Genomic DNA, 25138 nt, shown 5'->3' with positions numbered 1-25138 from the left:
TGATCTGGAGATATTTACGGGTTAAAACCATTAGATATTGTGTGTTACAAGTAAAAACGTTTTCTCTGTAGACTGCCACTAAATTACATGTCGCCAATATTCATTTAACAGAATTTATTATAAATACATAAATATACTATGGACCAATAAATTACTTACATTGATTATCTACTGAAGTTTCAATTGTAAATATAGAATATCAAAATGTGTAATGCGTTTCTGAACAACTAAAATTTAGCTTCAGTTCATTGAATATAGACAGTCGTTATGGTAAATCAGATTATGAAATTTGCAAACACATAAATGTGAATATATATATATATATAGGGGGCCGCTCCAATGAGACTCCCTAATTTTAGTGAGATCTAGGGCATGATCTGGTGAGTTTATTTTATCAATCCTATGGCTGATATTGTATCTGGAGGGTGATTTTTTTTCGCAGGGTTCGAATCTTGGAGGGAGCAGAATATTTTAAATTTTGTTATTCGTCATTATATACTGCATTGTTCATCAGTATATACGGCCCTGTTCATCAGTATATATGTCTTATTCATTACGAATTTTTTAAATTTTATTTTTCATCAGTATATACATTTTGTTCATTAGATATACGTTTTGTTCATTAGTATTATATGTCTTATTCATTGTACTCATGTTACACGAAAAATAGAGGGTCTCACTGGAGCGCGCATCTATATATATAAAGAAAACACATAAATGAGAATAACTTGGTCAATTATTTGAGTGTAATTACCATCGGTCGGTGTATTTCTGATGCATTTGCAGAAATGTATGATAAATTGATAATGTCGCACTCTCGATGAGAATATTTTTCTCCTGAAATTATAAAATGCATTGAGAAATTAAAATATTGAAAAAGATAGTAATTTAGAAATAATATTATTCTAAAATTAAATAAACTCAATTTTGCCAACTACTGTAGTGCGCGATCCTCCATAGTAGATGACGGGATCCGTGGTATGCGCAGAATATTTCTTAATCACAGTTTTTTTTCTCACAAAAATAAGAAAATTCGATCTCAAATAAATAAAAAATAAATAAATCTATTATGAGAAAAGCATGAATAAATATCGATAATGGCGGTACGCGGTAGGCGGCCACTGCCACTGTGTTGAGCAGTAGCTGAGCTCCATTAAAATAAGCTTGAAGAAATGGGTGAATCGCACCGCACCCGGTCCAAGGCCGCTCCGGACTGGACGGTGGAGGAATCCCTAATTTTGGTCAACGAGATCAGCGCCATCGAGTCGGAGTGGGGCGCCACGCTCCCCTCCTTCCAAAAATGGCAGCAGATCGTCGAGAACTGCAACGCGCTCGACGTCAACCGCAACTTGAATCAGTGCAAGCGCAAGTGGGACGCGATGCTCACCGCCTACAGACGGGCTAAACAAGGAGAGCCGCCGGATCGGTCGTTTCCAGCTGAGCTGTACGCCGCCGTCGATCAGTGTGTCTCTACCAACGGAAAAAGGAATGACGGCGGCGGAGAAGCTGATGAGGAGGAGGACGGCGATGCGACGGTGGTGGAGGAGGAAGAAGAGCAAGTAGTTATGGAAACTGATCCGGATTCCGATCCGGAAGCGCAGGGGCAATTGACTAAGTTACTATTTGAAACAGGTATATATTTTTTTTCCCTCTTTTTGCTTCACTCTTTTATTAGACTGTTTTGTTTTCGATTTTTTGTGAATTATTATGTTTGTTACTTTCCAATTATGCAATAGATTGTGCGATTTGCAATAATCTCGATTGCTCTAACTTGAAATGTTGAAGAGTTATTCTTCATGGCTGAATTTGTGGAGCTCTTTATAAAATACAAAATTATAAGATGGAATTTGTAGCCTGTAAGAAGCTAAGTTGCATGACTATGATATAATCTATACTGTGCTTAAATGTTTTGTTTGTTGCTGGTAGAGTGAGAGTGCTCAAGCCTTTATTATTTTAAACGATGAAATTTGAATTCAACTGTTAAACCCTAACTCATTGATCTTCAGCAAAATCTAAAGGCTGATTAGTGAGCCAATATATGACATCTAGATTAAGAGGGTATCTTGAGTTGGTTGTTTAGGGATGGTGGAAGCTGATTCTGTTGTTGTGTAGCAATTTAAAATGGAATTGTGTTGCTTAGATAGATTTTGGTATAAATCCTCCTTGAGTGTGTTCGAGGAGAGAATTCAGTTTCAAGATGATTCTAAAATATGAATTTTTGGTTTTGTGAATACCAATGTGCCCTAAATATCAAACTTTAAGATGTTTATGCATCATGGTTTGGATGATTGGGGTTTCTTGAAAAGGTATATTGACATAAATCTAGGTATACTAAAAAAGGAAGTTTGGATTTTTATTAGTTTGATTTCAAGAATTGCTTTCTATTTTGCATTTCAAACTAAATCTCGTAGTCTCCCTTGGAGTTTCATGTCAAGAATGTGGAGGAGGTACAATGGGCAGTTGGTAAGATCTAGTATGGATCATATCACTAACTTGAGAAACCTATATTCTCTAGGAAAATCAAAGCATCTTGGAGTTCCAAATAATCCTTCTATGTTCTTCTAGTTCATACTGAAAGAAAGAGGCATAAACAACATGTTTCTTTTGTTATAAATATGAATTGATTATTATAATCTGTTACTTCTGGCTTTCTTTCTTATGCGCGCGTTCTTTCACTTCTTTCACTCAATATAATTGGAGAGTTTGCATGGCGTGGGTGAGTGGTGGAGGTGGTGACATTACTCATATGCAGTGGTGAAACTCATTGTTCAGGTGGTTATTTATGGCTTAATGAGCTCAAGTTTCGTTTATTTCTATGTAGATATTCTGTTTTTTATCAGTTACACTTAATGTTGAACAACTCCTGATTCTTGTCCAGGCTAGTGCTGTATGCCTTCAGTCGCATTCCAATCTATATATTCGGTCATCAAAGAAAAACAAACTCTATTGATTGGTTTTCTTGTCCTTGTCTTTTGTTCCTTACTGAAGCTGGTAGATGTAATCTAGAAAGTTTGTCTTCCATTCTTGAGTGGTTCCTATTCTTCTGCTTGGTGCTTATTCTTCAATGTGTCATCACACATAATGCTTCACATTTAATCAAAACTAGTTTAAGTTTAAGCAATGAACATCATTTATATTATCTCGAGGTTTTTGAGGGTTAGGTATAATTACACAACAAACTTATTTTCAAGTTGCACATTTACTATATCTAAAACATTGTTTCACAATTAGGTTCCAAGAAACAGAGATGCAGGATGAAGCGTCAAAAGCGCAGACTTGAAACGCAAAATCCTTGGGGATACTTCACGAGCACAAAGAAACCGCACGAAGAATCTTCCAGCAAGCAAGAAGAGGTCAAGAACACAAACAACGTCGTTGAGAGCTCGCCCGAGGAGATCAGTACAGAGTTGAAAGAGCAAACAGAGTCGGAAGAGCAAACAATGGCCATGATGCTGTGGGAGAACGCGCTGCAGATCAACGCGATCTTGGAAGGAAACCTAGCCGATGATGTGGACTACAAGTTGGCAGGTTTGAAGAATGCTGAGGCTGTTCAAATCGATTTTACTAGACGCCAAGGCGATAAGCTTATAGACTGCCTTGGAAATATCTCAACCACTCTTAATCAGCTTTGTGACTTAGTCCAGAAATGCAACTGATTTTCGATTTTTTCTTGATTTTGTATATATAGCATCAGATGCAGCTCTGCACTAAACAAATATTCTTGAAACCAGGTTAAAGAAATAGAATTTTGTTTTTTTTTCCCGACTGATGATTTACTGCAGAGAAAAAAAAATGTTACTATTATGTACCATAAATTTCTTGGATTTTCCACCTTTTATTACTGTTCATGAAAGAGGCTAAAAGTATAGCTCCAAAATCAGAGTTGGAATCATCGGCAAATATGACAAATGTGTCTCATGAAATACCACAGATCATAATCTTTCATTTCAGTCTTGTTTTATTCTGCATATTATGTAACCAATGCACAACGTTACGTCTCATATCTTATTACATTAAAGAATCATGTATACATACTTATCAATAAAATATTTTATGTTTATGCCATAAAAAAGAGAATAAAAGAAAAGGAAAGAAACATCCAAAGTTAATGTACATGCTAGAGAATTGACAACTAATAAAGGCAGTGAAACCATCAATCACTCTTTACAATGAAAAAATACACATTATTGCCAATTCAAACTCAGCAAAATATATATATATATACATGATATAAAAAAGAAAACAAGCAAGCCGGCCGAGAACAGCTAATCATCCATCTCTTTGGCCGACTTTGTCCACCCCAATATCTCTTTATGATCTCGAGCCAAATCCCCTCTTGCTCATCTCTTGTAATCCTTCATCATTCATTACTCATTACAAGGAAACAACCTCAAAAAAACATCCCAAAATCTCATGCAACAAACATAGCATGGCGCCCACCACTCATTCTTGGTTCTTGATCCTCTTCATGCTGTCTGTGTGTGCTCTTCCATCATCATCCGACGACAGGGCGAGTCTGCTCAGCTTCGCAGGCTACCTCACTAACGCACAGACTCTGCTGCAGAATTGGACCAATTCAGTAGCTTTGTGCAGTGGAAACACATCTTCATGGACTGGAGTCCTCTGTAAACAAGGCACTTTCAACGGACTGAAGCTCGATAACATGGGGTTAGGTGGCAAGATCGACGTGGATTCGCTCTCCGCGTTGCCTCTCTTCAGCCTCAGCCTCTTCAACAACAGCTTCTCGGGGCCGTTTCCAAGTGATATCAAGAAGCTTGGGAAGCTGAGGCGACTGTTTCTGAGCAACAACAATTTCAGTGGCGAAATTCCTGATAAGGCCTTCATTGGAATGAATCCACTGAAGCAAGTGGATTTGGCAAACAATGCGTTTGTAGGCAAAATCCCAACTTCTCTAATGAGAATGTCGTCGTTGCTGAATCTCACGGTGCAGAACAACCAGTTCGTGGGGAAGATACCTGATTTTTGGCAGGAGAATTTGACGGCTAATTTCGCCAACAATAGGCTTCACGGCTCCATCCCTGATGTGCTCAGTCATGAGGATGCTTCCATGTTTTTTGGTAAAAAATTTCTTGCCTTTTTTATACTTTTAATTGTTACATCATTCTTAAATTTAATCAAACTTGCATCCATGAAATCTGTATCTCATAACAACAAAAGGTTGGTGAAGTAAGAAGAGAATATTTAAGTAAAATGGGATGCACGTTGATGCCAAATAATGCAAGAGAGGTCAACTTCTTATGCATCATTAGCTTACTGGATAATCTGTAAACTCAATTTGTCTGATTTTTTACACAATCGTCAATTTCCCTCAAATTAATGATGATATGGACACCAGAAATGTCTACATAGTTTAAAATGATCAACATACTAAACAGTATAGTTGGATGTCTATGTCAGTTCAACTAGTCACAATGACATTACTTTGTCACTTCAACTAGTCACAATGACATCAATTTTTCAAAAAATTGACAATTGCGTCAAAAATCTGAAAAATTGAAAGTTTATGTATTTAAATGCAGACTTTTTAATTCAAATGCGAAACCATGATCGAGTGAGAAATTTTGTGCTTTTAAGCCCAATTACCCCAATTTATACTTTCTCTGTCCAGAGAGTATACAACATTGTGTTGGCTACGAGTTTTAATAAAATAGTATATGTATGTAGTGAATAAAGGATTTCACCGTATAAAAATAAGTGGTTGAACTTGAGGTTGAATTATAAGAATTGAGGTGGTCTTTTGGTAAATAAGTAGAATTTGTAAAATTGAAATTTAAGGAAAGAGTGTGTAAAAATAAAATGTAGTATACCTTTCCTGAACGCTAAATAAGATCATTGTTGTATCTTGTTTGCAACTTAATTTATTTATTTATTTTGGGATGATCTAAACTAACTCAATGAAGACGTGCATTAATTTGACAGGCAACCTCGGGCTATGTGGTCCTCCTCTAGCTCCATGTCCGAAGAAATGGTACAAGAAACCGGCGTTCATCGCAGCAGCATCCGCCGCGGCCGCAGCCGTCGTAATAATCTTCATCCTCATCCTGATATGGTGCCGCAGGCGATCACGGCCAATGAAATCCCAAAAATCAGTAAACCTGGGAGAAGCCAAAACAGAGAAAGCAGTGGCCACAGACGAGAAGGGGAAGCTCCAATTCGTCCGCAGCGGGCGCGACAGATTCGAGCTCGAAGATCTGCTCAAGGCATCCGCAGAGGTCTTAGGAAGCGGCAGCTTCGGCTCTTCTTACAAAGCGGTGCTTCTCACCGGCCATCCCCACGTCGTCCGCCGCTTCAAACACATGTCCAACGTCGGAAAAGAGGACTTCCACCGCCACATGTCCAAGCTCGGCCGCCTCTCCCACCCCAACCTCCTTCCCCTCGTCGCATTCTACTACAAGAAGGACGAAAAGCTTCTCATCAGCGACTTCGTCAGCAACGGCAGCCTGGCCAGCCACCTCCACGGCAAGCGGCGCCCGGGCCAGCCGGGCCTCGACTGGCCCACGCGCCTCCGCGTCATCAAGGGCGTCGCCAGGGGGCTCACGCATCTCTACCAGGAGTTCCCGGCGCTGGCCCTCCCCCACGGCCACCTCAAATCCTCCAACGTGCTGCTGGACGACGCGTTCGAGGCGGTGGTGTCGGACTACGCGCTGGCGCCGGTGATGAACAGGGAGCACGCGCAGCAGTTCATGGTGGCGTACAAGTCGCCGGAGGCGATGGGGGTGACGCGGAAGACGGACGTGTGGGGGCTGGGGATCCTCATACTGGAGGTGCTCACGGGGCGGTTTCCGGCGGACTACCTGAAGAGCGGGCGGGGGGCGAGCGCCGACCTCGCGACGTGGGTGAACTCGGTGGTGAGGGAGGAGTGGACGGGGGAGGTGTTCGACAAGGAGATGAGCATGGCCAGGAACTGCGAGGGCCAAATGCTGCGGCTACTCAAGATCGGGATGTGCTGCTGCGAGTGGGATGTGGGGAAGAGGTGGGAGATGAAGGAGGCGGCGGAGAGGATTGAGGAGTTGAAGGAGAGGGAGAGCGATGATGATTACTCGTCGTATGCGAGCGAGGGCGACGGCTACTCCTCGTCGAGGGCCATGACGGATGAGGACTTCTCGTTTTCGAGGGCGGGCTGAGGGTTAATGTAGTTTATGGATAAACTTACGTTCTTATATGTATTCTTTTTTTTTTTTAAAGGAGGTTGTTTTTTTTATTTGTATGTTTGGTTTTTTTAAGTTGTGGGGAATAATAGAAGGGTTGTTTTTCGTTTGTTGGTTTGGATGCATGCAGAAAGATCAGAAATGAATTGGTGTGAAAGAAGTAAGTTTTGTAGAGGTTTATTACTAGGTGGGGAGGGAGTTGATAGCTTTGTAAAGTACTTGAAATAAATAACAAGAGAAGATAACATCTTAGTTGCAGTGAGTTGGATTTGATTTTTGCTTCTCTAAGTTTAACATTTTGTGTTAATAAGTAGCAAGAGTTAGTAATTAGATGATCTTAGTGGTGATTTGGAATAGTTTTGCCATTGTGAATTGATGAGTTTGTGTTTAATTAGCTATTTATGCATCAAGAAAGTTGATTTAATGGCGTGGTCATTGATTGAAGTATGAAGAGGTTAGGTATGCAGAAAAGAGTAAAACATTTATCAAAAACCATAAAGCAATGATGGTAAAGAGTAGAAAGAAAATTCAGCTGCATCTATGAAATTCTCTTTGCATAAGTCAAGATTGTTGCAACTAGATGGACAAAACTAAATATTGCAATATATAAAGTGGGAAGGAAAAAGAAACCATAGAGTTCAAGACCTAGATATGCTTTATTTGATTATTTATTACTATTTTTTATTGGAGATAAGAAGTGGAATTTAACTTTCATGTATTTGGGGGTTGGGGAATTTTTTTTTCTCTACATGTATTTTTTCAATTATTTTTTAATGTCAAAAATTTTGGAGGTGAATTGAGCACCACAAACAGGGTGGCAAAATTGTGATAAATGAATGGATTAGAGGCAAAATTGAGAGGCAGAAAGGAGTGGTGATGGATGGATAAAGTGTTGGTATTGGCATGAAGAAAAGTGTGTGGCCAAAGAAACTATGGCATTTCCTACAAACATTGGCAGCACCAATTCTCTGAATTCGTATTTGAATTTCCCAAACTATCAAGCATTGCAGCACTCTAACTCAAATAGGGTTTATGTTAAACCTCTGAAATGCAGCACACTTGAACAACAGGTACTCCATCATTTACAAGTTGAGCAATTTCTTGTGAGAAAAGTGGTTTCAAGTATTTTTGTTTGTGTTGTTAGGATTCTGGGATCTTGTGCGAATCTTGCAGTGGCATTGGATGGCTGCTTTGTGAGTTGTGTAAAGGGCAGAAGACCAATGTCAAAGCAGACAACAACAGGATCTATCGACGTTGCCCTTCTTGCAGAGCAGTAACTAGTTTTTTTTTTCTTTCTTTTTTTTAATTATTATTATTATTATTACTAAATTGGAAATTTTAACGTTTCGTATTTGGCAGATTGGAAGTGTCTTGTGTTCAAAATGCAAGGTCTACAAATGTGTCACGTTTCCGGATCAAAATGATGGGGAGGAATTAAATTTTTGAGCAAAAACTAGACATGGATATATATATCAGTCATTTACTTGCTGAGAAATATATAGCGAAAATCGGAGATTTGAAGTGTCAATTTTCTTGGGAATCCATTTTTATAAATGCTTCTTGATTTTACTCTGTGAATTAAGTGTTTCGTGAATATTTGTTTCGAGTTCTTAAGTTGCTTATGTACACATTACAAATCATTTGAGTGCATAGGCTTGAAATTGAAACCTTTATATATCGTTTTAGTACAAATTTATTAATTGTATGGGCCAGAGTTACTGCAGCCCACTATTTTATTTTTTTGGCTGAATTGGACACTTCCATGGGCCTATCGCAGCTCAGTGCTCTGTTTTATACTCCTACCATTTAGTGTGGATATATCTCATTTTATTTTTTGGTAACGAGTGTCTCCTAAGAAAATTAAATGTCATCTAAATAGTGGCAAGTGACAACCTTTGGTATTAACAGAGATCAAACTCCATTGATCTCATTCCCCAAATAAAATTAAAATAAAGAAAAAAATTCAAATATGATAATATAGCATCATACTAAGTTAACAACTATAGATATGGTATTCTCTACGGTTTAAATGAAGATTCACTTACAAAAAACTTTAAAACTATAAAAATTCATGGCTTTAGATTGAAATGTGCTTAATTTTACATCGAAATGCAACTTAATTAATAAGACTTTTTTCTTCAATCATTAAGTTTGGAGTTCGAGTCATCATTGAGGAAAATGAAAGAATATTATTAATCTTTTTTCACAAAAAATAAAATAAAATAAACAAATAAACAAACAAACTATGCTTAATCTACCTTCTACCTTAAAATGGAATAGAATGAAAAATTGAGCTTGGCTTACTAAGTGTTCAGTGAAGTATTAAACTCTTACTTGATATCAATATCAGGTTCTCTTTAATTATAAGTTTATTATTAGAAATTAAGGGGGGGAAAAAGATAAAAAAAAAAGACTTTAGTGTTCCCACTCTTTTTATCTCATATTCTATCTGATGTAAAAATATATGAAAATATTATGGAGAGAGAGAGAAGTTAAAATTGTAGATATTTTGAAAGGTAAAATTGAAAGATCATAAAAATATATAATATAGAAAACATTGTCACACTTATAACTTGTGATAATATTATCATGAATTGGAGTGAAAGGTGAAAAAGGGGGTGGGGTTCTCCGGAAAAAATTTCTTTCATGCCTAAGGATAATTTTTCAACTAAAAAGAACATGTGAAAAGACTGGAAAAATAGAGAAAATATATATATTCCACCATTTTCCATCAAAGAGAAAGTACCCTAAGAAGTAAACAAAGTACTAAGTTTTATTATAGTGAAATTATTGATTATCATTTGCTTTGACATTATGTGATAATATTTGATATGTTGAATTGCGATGTCTTATATTGTAATATAAGGTCTCAATATTATGCCACATTAGATATATTAAATTATTAGTTTTACAAATAAATTATGGTGGATGAGTGAAATTTTGGTAGTGTAATTTATTAGAAATTTATAATAAAAAAAGTGAAATTATGACAATTTAATCTATTATAAAATTATTAAATGATATAATTATAATTTGTACATATCCCACCTAGAAGGTGGTATATAAAATCTAAAGATCTTGTGTAAATATTAGGATGTTAATTATATGTATATTATACACCCAAATCACTCCCTCTTTCGTTCGTGTTCGTTAGGTGGTTTCAAGCTGTGATTGGATTGCATTCGTGGTTATTCTCGCCTGGATTCGGGCTTTGGGGCGTCAGACTCCGGTTTTTCATAGGTCTCTGGTACGTGTGCTAGCCTGCTAGAACTTGGCCGAACTCTCGTCGGATTCCATGGGTTGTTCTGGTTTTCCACCTGCTCTGTCTTATCAGGGACGTAACTACCTTTTTGGCTTCCCTTGGCTTATTATTTTTTTCTTGTTCTCGCTGTAATATACGAGTACTCCTTTGTCTTACTTAGTGTTTTTTTCAATGAATTTTCGCTGATAAGGTTTTGATGAGGCTCGGCCCGGCCCATTAATTTGCTTTGGCGTGCACTCGATGAGTTTTTTTCTAAGGTTTTCTTTTCCTTTTTTTTTCGCTAATAAAAGTTTAATTCAGTATACACCCAAATCAACCCCTAATAAATAAGTTCTCAGGTGTATTTATAGCAATTAACCTTTATTTGTATGCCAAACTAGTTTGATTTATCTCACCGTTAGTTTTATTCTTTTTAAACGTTATATTTTAATATATTATATATTTTAATTCATATTAGTGCCCATATAAACGTCAAATTTATTTAATTGTTATTAACTACAAACTAGTACTATACAATGTCACACCCCAATTCTTGAAACAATAACTATAATTGGGGTACGACTAATCATCTAAATGAACAAGGGAAAATCCTTGTGAAATCCGAATAAAAGGGATAACAATCGGGCTTAGCCCCTTTGGATGAAGAAAGACAGGTATTCAAGTGATACGAATCAATCAACAAACATAACAACTTCAGGATCACAAGTTTAGTGTCATGCTTCAGATAACCAACATTCACTGATTGAAATACTTTGAGAGTCAATAGTTTAGGCTCAACAAAAGATATTGTTTAGAATCACAACATGATAGGTCTTAAGTTAAGAAACAAAAGACAGATACTGGCTAGTTCTGCAGCGGAAATCAAAATAAGGAGTTGAACTCTAGCCTCAGCTCTGCCCCGTCATCACCAGCCATTAACCTGAAAACATTTGAAAGTAATTTTGGGCTAAGTACTAATGTACTTAGTGGGCTGCAACTTTTAAAGCATTTCATAATCTGAAGAACAGTTTATCCAATCTTACTGACATGACATAGAAGGTTTTAAAGAGAAATAACTTCTATGCATGTTAAAACATTTTCATATATATATACTTAATTATTTTGCGCGCGTTTGCACACTCCATTCTGTTACTCGCTGTGATCCCGGACCATTTAGCCACCGACGGATCTCTGTCTCCCGCTGACTTGAACTGAGGGCGTAACCCAGCCAAGTATAATAAACCTCGGAAATTAATCCAGACAGGCCTATCATTTCTATGCTCCGGAACACATCCCGTCGAGCACCCTTATAACGCCTCTGGTTAGTGCCCGATGGAGATCAACCCACCGAGTCAGCTAACAAGTGTACACAATTCTCAAACAACGTGTTAGGTCATAAGAGAACCTCAATTGATTAACTGTACGAGCCTTAAACATGGTAGAGTGCACAAAAATATTTTATTGGATAAACAGTTTATATTTCACGAATATTTAAGCTCATTAGCTCAATCATACATTTGGAAAATAAGCCCACCTGTATAGGCAAAGCCTGTCGTTTAACCTTATCTCTGAATCGGAATAGCAGTGCTAGTCCTCCTGTTGCTCAAAGCCTACAAGAAATCTATTCTCAAAAGGTCTCCTTGAATCTAATCTTAAGTCATGGTGTAGTGCTTAATATTCTATGATTCACTTAGCCGGGTTTTCAAAATTTAATGAATAAATAATTGAAAACATTTCTCTTGAGTTAAGAACACCAACAATATTCTTACTCATCTTTCTTTAATAATTGGAATTATAAATAAAACCAATTAAATCTTAAATACTCTTATTGCAAAAATATAATGCAAATTCATGTCATGCTTGGCATATAATAAGAAATTACTTAAAATATGCTTATAATAATAATTAAATATTATTATAAAAATTTTCTCTTTGAAAATAATTAATTAAACTTAATAAGTCTAATTAATTATAATAGTGTAGCTCCTTTAAATAAAATCTGCACAAATCCAATTAAATAAATACTTGGGCAGCCCATAATTTAAAATAATCAGAGGCCCAGCTTAATAAAAGAAAATCGGCCCAACTGACTCGGCCCAAAATTAAGAAATAACCCAGCCCAACTCAAGCCCACTGAAAATTAAATCAAGAACCCAACCCATTTAATTAAAAATCGGCCCATCAGGCCCAACCTCAAACTAAGCCCTAGCCCATTTCTCCTCCCCCCTTTCCCATATCAATCACACGCACACACACACATTCAGAAACACACACACACTCACACACACGCACACACGCAGCAGCACCCCCCTCTCGGCTCCCTGCCACCTCGCGCCGGACGGCAGTGCTGCCGCCGGACGCTGGCGGCTCTGACTCCCCCTCTCCTCTCCTCAACTCGTCTCTCTCTCTCCTGTTCTTCCGCCGCGGACGCTCGTCGGAGAAGCGAGCGGCGACAGGCTTCAGCTCCCCTCTCTCTTTTTCGGCGACTGCAACGACAAAAGCCGCCGCCGACCGGTGACTCCGACTCTCCTCTCTCTCCGACCGTGGCCGAGCAACAGCAGCCAAGGCCGCCGAGCTCTGCCTGTCTCCGCTGAACTTTGGCCGACGGCAGCAGCTTCATGCCGCCACCATCGCCGCCCTCTTATCTCCCTCGGAACTCTCTCTGTGACTCTCGCCGACGAGCAGCAGCCGGAGCCGCCCGCCGGAGCCCTAACCTCCACCCAGACCAGCTCCGACCAGCCCCAGACCAGCCACCGCCCCAACCCCTATTCTCTCCCTCGAATTCCGGCGACCAGGGAACAGCCGTGGCCGCCGCCGTCAATCCACTCTCCCCTGACTCGACTCATCAGCAAGACTACCAACAGACTCGACACCTCAGACTTGAAGGCAAGCAAAAACAAGATCAAGACTCCATTTCAACAGGCTTCAAAACTTTTTATTCAAAAAGATCTTTTCTTTTCTTTTCAATGAATCATGCTTTCATGTATGTATATGTAATAAGGAAAGTCATACTATTGAAATGCTTGAATGTGTTGCTGTGTATATTGGTTTACTGGAATGGCACATATGAAGTGCTTGATTTAAACTGTAAAAGCTAATGAGACGAAGGGGTTCAAGAGGGAACCTTTAGGACTTAGGATGTGAAATGGGTGCTGCCTGATTCTGAATTTGCTTGCTTGCTGGAATCGAGCTGCACAATATTTCAGATTTTTGCTTCTCTTCAATATATGCAGAGGAACTAAGAATGAGATGGAGAAATCTCAAAGTTGAGAGGAATTTACCTATGGCTGCTGCGCACTTCAGGGATGAAGAAAGAGCTTGTGAGGAAATTTCCAAATGGATTGACTGTTGTAAAATATCGATTGGCATGTGATTGCTTTAACAAAAGTATGGCTGATTGCTTTAACAAAAGTATGGCTAAAGTTGTGATTTTGGGGGGACAATGTATCGTGTGTGGTTGGAAAGGAAATTCTTTAGGTGGAAAGAGTGGATGGGTGGTTGGAAAGGTGTTAAAGTGGCTGATGGGAGAATAAAATAAAATACAATAAAAATCTTTCGGGTTATACTATGAAAACTGTAATATTCGTTCAGTGTTCGCTAAATAAATATCTCGTGAAAATACTTGAATGCTAAATTAAATAAATATGCAATGCATATAAATTCAATAACTAAATTTACAAATGTTTTTTTTTGTAAATCATTTTTATTGGAATTAAAAATAAATTCATTTTCTTTTATCCGGCGTGAATCAACTTAATATCTAAGTTCAAAAATTATTCTAAACTTAGCAAAAAGGAACGGGGTATTACATACAATTACACATCCAAAACTTGGTGATGATACGAAAGAACATAGAAATGTACAAAATGCATTTAGGTCCAACTAAATCAAGATATTGTTCTAATTTTTCTGAATTTTGTTTTTATGCTCCGCAAAAGTAATTAGTTGACGTATTATCTTTTAGAGTAATTTTTGGACGAATGTGTAACTAACTTAGGAACTAGTTGTTTTCATGATTGCAACTTAAATGAATTTGACAACTTCAGCCAAAATCTCTTGTTTTTTTCTGTAACACAACATAATCAGAAAGTTAACAAAAATGAAAATTCAGAATGTGTATGTTTATTTAATTTATTAGTTTAAGTACGTATGAGTTTATCTATATTTATTCACACTAGCTAGTATTATGTGAAAAATATTGAGTTTAAATAATAAATATATATTTGAAAAATAAATCTTTCGATCTATATATTAAGAATGTGGCACAATTTTTTAGAAGGTATTTGGCCAAGCTTGTAAGATATTTTAGAGTTTAATAACTAGCTTATAAGTTAGTCAAAATATTTGAATAATTAAGTTCATAAGTTAGAGAGAGAATTTTAGTGAAGGAGAAAAAAAAAATAAAGATAGAAGAACTTACAAGGGTTTATGATGAAAATAACAAATCATCGTTCAATTATATTTGTAAAATAATTTTTACATATAAGATTTTGAAAAAAATAAGCTGGGGAAAAACTTATTTTTTACGGGCTTATTAGCTTTTGTTCAAGAGTTTATTTTGTTAAACACTTTGAATTAGCTTATAAGCTCATAAACAACTTGTAAGCTATTTTTAAAAACTTATAAGTTCAACCAAACATCCTCTTATTGCGGTGCAAACTCCTATATATCTCTAAACAGTGAGGTTTATAATTCAAATTAACTCAATTGATCCCCCAATTTTGAAAAAAAGAAATGCTTAATTTTGGGTACAAGTCAGCTCGTACATAAGCATAAAATATCTGGATATACTCTTAATAATGCTTAAATATAAATAGGATATGAATATAACAATTAATGATAAAATTCGAATATTAACCGATCACTCCGCCAACAAAACAATTTCATGGGATTGATATGCTTAAAGCTTAATTATTTAATTGGCGACAATAAGTAACAGAAATTGTTGCAACATAATTTACGTATGAGTAGTGATAAACGGACACCAGGTGTACTGAACACCTGGTAAAAAACCGGTTTTTTTGGTGGATAGAGAGTGGGCCGGTTTTAGGGATTTGTTGGTTTTACTGTTTTTATCCCTTGATTTTTTCCATGTATATATATCTGAAATTAGTCTCTCTCCCTTGATTTTTTTCGTCCATTTTCTTTCCTTATTTTTCGTCCATTTTCTTTCCCTTTTTTTCGGCTAATTTGTTTCTAATTTTCACAAAATCTTCCATTTTGTTTCCTTAATTTTTGAAGACTTTGTTTCCTTATTTTTATGTTTTTATTTCAGAAAATTTTATAAATTATATAATTCGAATATATTTTTTTTTCGGTTTTGTTATTGATTTATTTGTTTTTAAATTTTATTATTGATTTGTTACCAATAATTTAGTGTTTCTTGTTATAATAATTCTAGATTTGTTTCCGATTTTTTTTTTCTAAATTAATATTATTTATTTATTTTTCAAAAATTATTACTCCTAAATTTTGTGTTTATTTTTTTATTAATTTGTTTCAACTGATTTTGTGTTTCTCCTTAAAAAAAATAAGTACTAGATTTGTTTTCGGATATTATTTTTTAATTTTTTGAAAATTAGATTTTTTTATAAGATAAAAATAAATTTTTATCTAATATTAAATTATGTTATTATTTTGGATATTTATATTGCTAAAATTTTGTTATTTTTATTTGTTTCCACTAATTATCCGTTGATAAATATACTCAATATATTGTTTCCAATATATTTGGTGATTCTTCTAAAAATAATAGATTTGTTTTCACTAATTTAGATATTCTCATTCTCCACAAAAAAATGTAACACATTCAAAAAATATATATGTTATACAGTTTTTTCACACGATTTCCCTACGTATGAATCACTGAGTAATTGTATTTCTACTTTGCTATTCACACTAATTTATTTCAATTATATTATGCAACTTGATTACATTGAGTATAGTTATACGAGTTAATTAGACACACTATAGTAGTTCTCCGAGCAAAATTCCATCGTATGATTCATGAATATTATTTTTTATTTCAAAGTCACTACATTATTTCATTTAATTAATTCAACTTTATTTCATTGAGTTTTAATTATTTCTTATTATTATATCGGGTTTAATTAATAATATAATTTTTATTATTATTTCAATTATATAATTAAACTTGATGAATGTTGAGTTTAATTATTTCGACTATAATACTATATTATAATATATGGTCTTTAAGTATATTGTTATATTGTTATATAATTTCAACTAATCAATTAAATTTGATTTCATTGAATATAATAATTTCGACTTCGTTACTCAGACAATTGTGGTTCATTTTGCTATTATCACATCGATTACAATACTTGCTTATATTATATTCAAATAAAGAATATGCTATATAGGTTTACGATCAAAATCCCTGCATATGATTTATCTTATTTAATTTTTTCTCATTACTCACCCTATAGTATTTCATTTTCTTATTATTATGTCGCTTTTAATAAAGTATACGTTATATATACTTTTTTCTAGCAAAATCCCATCATATGATTCATTCTTTTTTTATTACAAATTCACTAATTAATTTCAACTATCAATTAAACTTGTTTGCATTGAGTTTAATTATTTTGACTTCGTTACTCACACAATCGTAGTTCATTTTTTTTTTACGATTAAGCAAGACATATAAGCTTATTTTTTATGATTCATGGTTGATTTTATTTAATTTTTAATTTCCAAATTAACTAATTTATTTCAATTAATTAATTCAACTTTATTACATTGAGTATAATTATTCATTATTATTATATCACGTTTCATACTAAATTATAATTCAAGTATATGATTCTTTGAGATTAACTATTTGGACTTTTCTATTCACACTGTCACTATGGTAGTCAATTTTCTTGTTATTGTATCAATTACAATACTATAACATATTACTTTGTCTTCAAGTGTATGTTATAAAGTTTACCGCGCAACCTCCCTATTTTTTCTTTTCTTTCAAAATCACTAATTCTTTAAACTTTATTTCATTGCGTATACTTTATTTTTAAAAAATTCAAAACTTTATTTCAATTATATTATTCAACTTTATTACATTGTATATAGTTATTACATTGCAAAAAATTATTATTATATCGTGCTTAATACTATATTATAATACATTGTCTTCAAATATTTGTTATATAGTTCTCCGACCAAAATACCACCGTATGATTCATTTTTATTTTTATTTTTATTTTTTCAAATTCACTAATTTATTTCAATTAATTAATACAACTAAATTTCATTTACTATAATTATTTCTTATTATTTTATCTCATTTAATACTATATTATAATTCATTGTATTCAACTACTCCCTCCGTCCCTGAAATAAGTTCATTTTTTTCCATTTTGGGACGTCCCCCAAATAAGTTCCTCTTTCTTTCTTTCTATTTTTGGACAACTACCCCACCACTAATAATACTTTATTTATTCTTACTTTTCACTTTTTCACCACTCTCAATACTATAACACTTTTTCACCTTTTCATCACTCCCAATACTAATTATAATATATTTTTTTTCCACTATCAATACACTTTACCATTTTTCTTAAAACCCGTGCCGTCCCCAAAGAGGAACTTATTTTGGGGACGGAGGGAGTATATGTTATATAGATTCCAATAAAAATCTTTGCATACGATTGACTATACTTTATTTTTGATTCCAACTTTAATAATATTTCAATTATATAATTAAATTTGATGAATGTTGAGTTTAATTATTTCGACTTTAATATTATATTATAATTTATGGTCTTCAAGTATATTGTTATATAATTTCAACTAATTAATTATTTTTTTTCATTGAGTATAACTATTTCGACTTCGTTACTCACACGATCGTGGTTCAATTTGTTATCATCATATCGATTACAATACTTTATTATAATATAAAGTATATGTAATATAGTTTTAATTTTTTTTTCAAATTCACTAATTTGTTTCAATTAATTAATTCAACTCTATTTCATTGAGTATAATTATTTGTTATTATTATATCGTGTTTAATACTATATTATAATACATTGTCTAAAATGTATTATAATATCGTTTTAGTACAAATTTATTAATTGTATGGGCCAGAGTTACTGCAGCCCACTATTTTATTTTTTTGGCTGAATTGGACACTTCCATGGGCCTATCGCAGCTCAGTGCTCTGTTTTATACTCCTACCATTTAGTGTGGATATATCTCATTTTATTTTTTGGTAACGAGTGTCTCCTAAGAAAATTAAATGTCATCTAAATAGTGACAAGTGACAACCTTTAGGGTGTGTTTGATATAAAAATGAGATAAAGGGTGATAAATAAAACTTAGATAAATAATACTTAGATAAATAATACCAGGGGTGATGAGATATTAAATTTCTTAGTGGAACAGTGATATAAGAGCGGGCCTCTCCCTTAATGCGGGCTTTCTTGTTAATCAATATTGCTATCAAACGCTTAGATAAAACATGATTATTTATCTATTTTGCTTTAGTATTAACAGAGATCAAACTCCATTGATCTCATTCCCCAAATAAAATTAAAATAAAGAAAAAAAATTCAAATATGATAATATAGCATCATACTAAGTTAACAACTATAGATATGGTATTCTCTACGGTTTAAATGAAGATTCACCTACAAAAAACTTAAAAACTTTAAAAGTTCATGGCTTTAGATTGAAATGTGCTTAATTTTACATCGAAATGCAACTTAATTAATAAAACTTTTTTCTTCAATCATTAAGTTTGGAGTTCGAGTCATCATTGAGGAAAATGAAAGAATATTATTAATCCTTTTTCACCAAAAAAAATAAATAAACAAATAAACAAACAAACTATGCTTAATCTACCTTCTACCTTAAAATGGAATAGAATGAAAAATTGAGCTTGGCTTACTAAGTGTTCAGTGAAGTATTAAACTCTTACTTGATATCAATATCAGGTTCTCTTTAATTGTAAGTTTATTATTAGAAATTAGGGGGGGGGGGAGATAAAAATTTTTATCAGACTTTAGTGTTCCCACTCTTTTTATCTCATATTCTATCTTATGTAAAAATATATGAAAATATTATGGAGAGAGAGAGAAGTTAAAATTGTAGATATTTTGAAAGGTAAAATTGAAAGATCATAAAAATATATAATATAGAAAACATTGTCACACTTATAACTTGTGATAATATTATCATGAATTGAAGTGAAAGGTGAAAAAGGGGGTGGGGTTCTCCGGAAAAAATTTCTTTCATGCCTAAGGATAATTTTTCAACTAAAAAGAACATGTGAAAAGACTGGAAAAATAGAGAAAATATATGTATTCCACCATTTTCCATCAAAGAGAAAGTATCCTAAGAAGTAAACAAAGTACTAAGTTTTATTACAGTGAAATTATTGATTATCATTTGCTTTGACATTATGTGATAATATTTGATATGTGGAATTGAGATGTCTTATATTGTAATATAAGGTCTCAATATTATGCCACATTAGATATATTAAAGTATTAGTTTTACAAATAAATTATGGTGGATGAGTGAAATTTTGGTAGTGTAATATATTAGAAATTTATAATAAAAAAGTGAAATTATGACAATTTAATCTATTATAAAATTATTAAATGATATAATTATAATTTGTACATATCCCACCTAGAAGGTGGTATATAAAATCTAAAGATCTTGTGTAAATATTAGGATGTTAATTATGTGTATATTATACACCCAAATCACTCCCTCTTTCGTTCGTGTTCGTTAGGTGGTTTCAAGCTTGTGATTGGATTGCATTCGTGGTTTTTCTCGCCTGGATTCGGGCTTTGGGGCGTCAGACTCCGGTTTTTCATAGGTCTCTGGTACGTGTGCTAGCCTGCTAGGACTTGGCCGAACTCTCGTCGGATTCCATGGGTTGTTCTGGTTTTCCACCTGCTCTGTCTTATCAGGGACGTGACTACCTTTTTGGCTTCCCTTGGCTTATTATTTTTTTCTTGTTCTCGCTGTAATATACGAGTACTCCTTTGTCTTACTTAGTGTTTTTTTCAATGAATTTTCGCTGATAAGGTTTTGATGAGGCTCGGCCCGGCCCATTAATTTGCTTTGGCGTGCACTCGATGAGTTTTTTTCTAAGGTTTTCTTTTCCTTTTTTTTTCGCTAATAAAAGTTTAAATTCAGTATACACCCAAATCAACCCCTAATAAATAAGTTCTTAGGTGTATTTATAGCAATTAACCTTTATTTGTATGCCAAACTAGTTTGATTTATCTCACCGTTAGTTTTATTCTTTTTAAACGTTATACTCCCTCCGTCCATGAAAAAGAGTCCCATTTGGGACTCGGTACGGGTTTTAAGAAAGTTGTTAAAGTAGGTGTAAGTAGAGAGAGAAGTAAATTTATAGGGGTAGTGTTAATAACAATTTTAAATACTTAATCCTTTATTTACTTCTAAACTTAATTAATTGCTTTATGTTCTTGAAAGTGAAGATTTAATTAAGGTGCACTAAAATTTCAGATTCAAACAAACTCAAATTTAAGAAACAAAATTGAATACACTTAAAATCAAAAATTCAATCATGCACTGTAAAACAATGCACCGAATTCAAATTTAAGAAAAACAAAAAGCTAATCAAGTGCAATTTTCATTTCTCATTCAAATTTCAGATTTCATCCCCAAAGATTATATGCAAATTTAAACATAAATTCAGTAGCCAACCACCACGATTTTCAGCCGGAACTCCAAGGGGGCCGTTGCCATCGGCGATCTGGAACCTCCACGATCTTCTTCTCCCTTCCTCTCTCCGACCCACCGTTCGTAGTCGGCCCGGTAGCAGCGGTTCCCCTGAATCCAAATCAAAATCCCAACAACAAATTCAAACAAATTCAACAAATCAATTCCACCTACAAATTTAGGAAATTACAGCAACAAATTCAAACTCTCTACAGCAAATTCGATTCCAGCAAATTCAACAACTTTTTGGATATTCAAAATAAATTCGAACAAATTCAACAACAAATTGGAGGGGTTGTCGTTGTTACCTGAGAAATAGAGAGAGCGAGAGATGAAGGGCGACGCAGAGAGAGGCGGTCAGCGGCGGCGTTCCTCGCCGGGGAAGAGACTGGGCTCGGCGGCGGCTGTCCGGCCGTGAACGGAGAAGTGACTGGGCTCTGCGGCGATGGCCTTCCGGTCGTGGCGCTCAGGGGAGCGGTGAGAGAGAGAGATGAAGTAAGGGGATTTAGGGTGGATTCTGGATTTTGGGGATTTAGGGCTAAGTGGTGAGAGAGAGAGATAAAGCCAGGAGAGCGGCGCTCTGGCGCGTCTTCGCCAGAGAGGGAACCGCGGCGGTCGCAGCCCTCGCTGCTATCACCTTCGCCGGCAGTAGATGAAGGCGGCGCGGCGTTTGGGTTGAAGGGTGCGTGAGAGTTTGAGAAGAGAGAGACGGCGTGAGGCGAGAGGTGAGAGAAGGGAGGTGCACCGGTGGTGGTTCCCGGAGAGCCGGCGATGCCGGTGAGGAAGGAGGGGGGAGGTGGCGCCGCTGCATCTGTGTGTCTCGTGTGTGTTTTGTGAGTGTGTGCGTGGGTTTACATAAAGGAATTTAGGATTAGTGTTAATTAAGGAATTAAGTGAATTATTTTTAACTATTGAGGTAGATGTATTAATGGCAAAGTAAAGTAAATATTGAAGCCCATGAAGGGTATAATTGTATAAAAAGTGAAACAAGACTCTTTTTTGTGGACAAAAAAAAGGGAAACATGACTCTTTTTCGTGGACGGAGGGAGTATTTTAATATATTATATATTTTAATTCATATTAGTGCCCATATAAACGTCAAATTTATTTAATTGTTATTAACTACAAACTAGTACTATACAATTAGACATCCAAAACTTGGTGATGACACGAAAGAACATAGAAATGTACAAAATGCATTTAGGTCCAACTAAATCAAGATATTGTTCTAATTTTTCTGAATTTTGTTTTTATGCTCCGCAAAAGTTATTAGTTGACGTATTATCTTTTAGAGTAATTTTTGGACGAATGTGTAACTAACTTAGGAACTAGTTGTTTTCATGATTGCAACTTAAATGAATTTGACAACTTCAGCCAAATTCTCTTGTTTTTTTTCTGTAACACAACATAATCAGAAAGTTAACAAAAATGAAAATTCAGAATGTGTATGTTTATTTAATTTATTAGTTTAAGTACGTATGAGTTTATCTATATTTATTCACACTAGCTAGTATTATGTGAAAAATATTGAGTTTAAATAATAAATATATATTTGAAAAATAAATCTTTCGATCTATATATTAAGAATGTGGCACAATTTTTTAGAAGGTATTTGGCCAAGCTTGTAAGATATTTTAATAACTAGCTTATAAGTTAGTCAAAATACTTGAATAATTAAGTTCATAAGTTAGAGAGAGAATTTTAGTGAAGGAGAAAAAAAATTAAAGATAGAAGAACTTACAAGGGTTTATGATGAAAATAACAAATCATCGTTCAATTATATTTGTAAAATAATTTTTACATATAAGATTTTGAAAAAATAAGCTGGGGTAGAACTTATTTTTTAGGGGCTTATTAGCTTTTGTAGCTAATTTTTACAACTCATAAGTTGTTCAAGAGTTTATTTTGTTAAACACTTTGAATTAGCTTATAAGTTCATAGACAACTTGTAAGCTATTTTTAAAAACTTATAAGTTCAACCAAACATCCTCTTATTGCAGTGCAAACTCCTATATAACTCAACAGTGAGGTTTATGATTCAAATTATCTCAATTGATCCCCCAATTTTGAAAAAAAAAAGAAATGCTTAACTTTGGGTACAAGTCAGCTCGTACATAAGCATAAAATATCTGGATATACTCTTAATAATGCTTAAATATAAATAGGATATGAATATAAAAAATAATGATAAAATTCGAATATTAACCGATCACTCCGCCAACAAAACAATTTCATGGGATTGATATGCTTAAAGCTTAATTATTTAATTGGCGACAATAAGTAACAGAAATTGTTGCAACATAATTTACGTATTTAGTTATGTTGGGGAACGAAAATATTACCGTACACGAAAGCAGGTCAGATCTAAGATCTTTCATGTCCAAATAATACTATACGTGTTTTTTTTATGGATGAAATGTATTCATTGTGGAGTTTAATAGATTTCTATGAATTTTAAAAGTCTGGGTGTATTCGTTCCAGACTTTTAAAAGTCTGCAGAAATCTGGATGTATTCGTTCAAGACTTTTAAAAGTCTATATAAATCTGAGCGTATTCGTTTCAGACTTTTTAAAATCCATACAAATTTAGGTGTATTCATTATTCCATTGACTTCAAATCCGGAATGACTTTCATGGATTTCATCCAAAAAATACACACGACGAAATCCGGCCAAGAACCACGAGAATTGAAATCTATGAAATTTTGAGCGAGCGCTAAGTTCCAGCGGCCGCGGCCAAGAAGCCAGCGACCGCTGGAACTCAGCCACCGTTGGGAGAGTCCAGCGGACGCTGGATTTGAGACTTATGTACATTGGAACTCATTTATTGCTTTTGCTATATATGGTTATGGCCCATAACTTATGGGCAGCCATGCACTCTTGGGAGTAGAGCCGCCGTAGTAAATAAACTATTGTGTTTAAGTGCATCTTCTGATTCCACGTTCAGATGCTCTTGAGCTAGTCCAGACTAGTTCATCTGCTTCAGACTTTGTTGAAACTGGTTATATCTTCGGCGTTCATGGTTTCCAAGGAGAGGTTCGGGTTAAAGCGAACACAGATTTTCCGGAGCTGCTGCCTTCATTTCAGGAAGCCCACTGATCATAATTCAGACAAATATCGAAACTTAGGGGCCAAGATTCTGAAATTCAGAATAGATTTCATGTTTGATATGTCGAGTTACGTGGATTCATTGCTGCTGTTTGCAATCTTAAAACAAGTATTTCCAGAGGAATCGTCAGGCGCCGCTCGCTTGTGATTTCACCGGCACTGCTGCCGTCGTCAATTCTGACCCTAGTATAACTTTTCTCATTCCTTAAATACTATGTGCCTTTTTATTTTTATTTTTCATGGTAAAAATATCGCGATTATATGTGCATATATGTGTCTATCAGTGTTTGTATATACTCCATTATAGTGAATTAGTTAGACAATTTCGTATGCTAGTTGGTGATTTTATTATTTATTTTATTTTATTATTATATCTTGTTAAGTTTTGTGTGTGAAAAGCCTACGTCTGTACAAAATATAGTAAAAAACATGTAACAATACACCAGCGCCCGCTGGGCCTTATATAGCACTTATTTTCAGCGGTCGCTGGAACCCACAGCGAATACACCCCCCTAAATTAGGATGCAAAATTTCGAATGCCAAATATTTCGATTCACAATACTTCAACAATGGAAGTAATTTTCTGTATTTATCACTTTGTCACTTGATTTTCTCAACCAACGGTTAAACTATGTAATTTTCTTAATTAAGATGCCTTTTGGTGTCCACCAAAGCCCATTTTTGCAGCTGATATGGTAACTTATTTCAATGATCGAGTGTATATTGATGAGGAGTAAAGTCTGCATCAATCTTGTGCAATTAATATGGCTGAAATCTTTCTTCTATATCATTATTATTAACACAATTATTATTATTATTTCTAATATTTTATGCAGCGATGACTTGACAGAGCTGACCTTATCAATCGAGAATTATCTTGGCAGCTCAACGACT

General features: G+C 34.6%; 4 protein-coding genes and 1 long non-coding RNA gene across 6 annotated transcripts in view; 4 read left to right on the top strand and 1 right to left on the bottom strand.

Annotated features, from left to right (window-relative positions):
* Nucleotides 1-25138, top strand: part of LOC130987205 (uncharacterized) — a 698101-nt gene that overhangs the window by 269906 nt on the left and 403057 nt on the right. The gene's annotated exons all lie outside the window — the stretch shown is intronic.
* Nucleotides 942-3762, top strand: LOC130987199 (uncharacterized). The gene is made up of 2 exons (XM_057910848.1): nucleotides 942-1632; nucleotides 3232-3762. Exons 1-2 carry the CDS (start codon nucleotides 1173-1175, stop codon nucleotides 3654-3656), a joined length of 885 nt encoding a protein of 294 aa, XP_057766831.1. The 5' UTR covers nucleotides 942-1172; the 3' UTR covers nucleotides 3657-3762.
* LOC130987170 (pollen receptor-like kinase 4) lies at nucleotides 4137-7294 on the top strand. The gene is made up of 2 exons (XM_057910814.1): nucleotides 4137-5078; nucleotides 5941-7294. The coding sequence occupies exons 1-2, from the start codon at nucleotides 4430-4432 to the stop codon at nucleotides 7143-7145; spliced, it is 1854 nt and encodes a 617-aa protein (XP_057766797.1). The 5' UTR covers nucleotides 4137-4429; the 3' UTR covers nucleotides 7146-7294.
* On the top strand, nucleotides 7377-8747 carry LOC130987219 (uncharacterized). Its single transcript, XM_057910882.1, has 3 exons — nucleotides 7377-8239; nucleotides 8314-8442; nucleotides 8529-8747. The coding sequence occupies exons 1-3, from the start codon at nucleotides 8102-8104 to the stop codon at nucleotides 8613-8615; spliced, it is 354 nt and encodes a 117-aa protein (XP_057766865.1). The 5' UTR covers nucleotides 7377-8101; the 3' UTR covers nucleotides 8616-8747.
* Nucleotides 11128-13782, bottom strand: LOC130987225 (uncharacterized). Its single transcript, XR_009089620.1, has 4 exons — nucleotides 13692-13782; nucleotides 13535-13600; nucleotides 11945-12020; nucleotides 11128-11350 (listed from the first exon to the last, which is right to left on the bottom strand). It is a non-coding gene; the product is annotated as an uncharacterized LOC130987225 (long non-coding RNA).

The sequence above is a fragment of the Salvia miltiorrhiza genome, chromosome 5 (assembly GCF_028751815.1).
Source record: "Salvia miltiorrhiza cultivar Shanhuang (shh) chromosome 5, IMPLAD_Smil_shh, whole genome shotgun sequence".
NCBI lineage: Eukaryota > Viridiplantae > Streptophyta > Magnoliopsida > Lamiales > Lamiaceae > Salvia > Salvia miltiorrhiza.
Note: the sequence above shows the minus strand (reverse complement) of the source record. Positions and strands in the feature narration are given on the sequence as shown.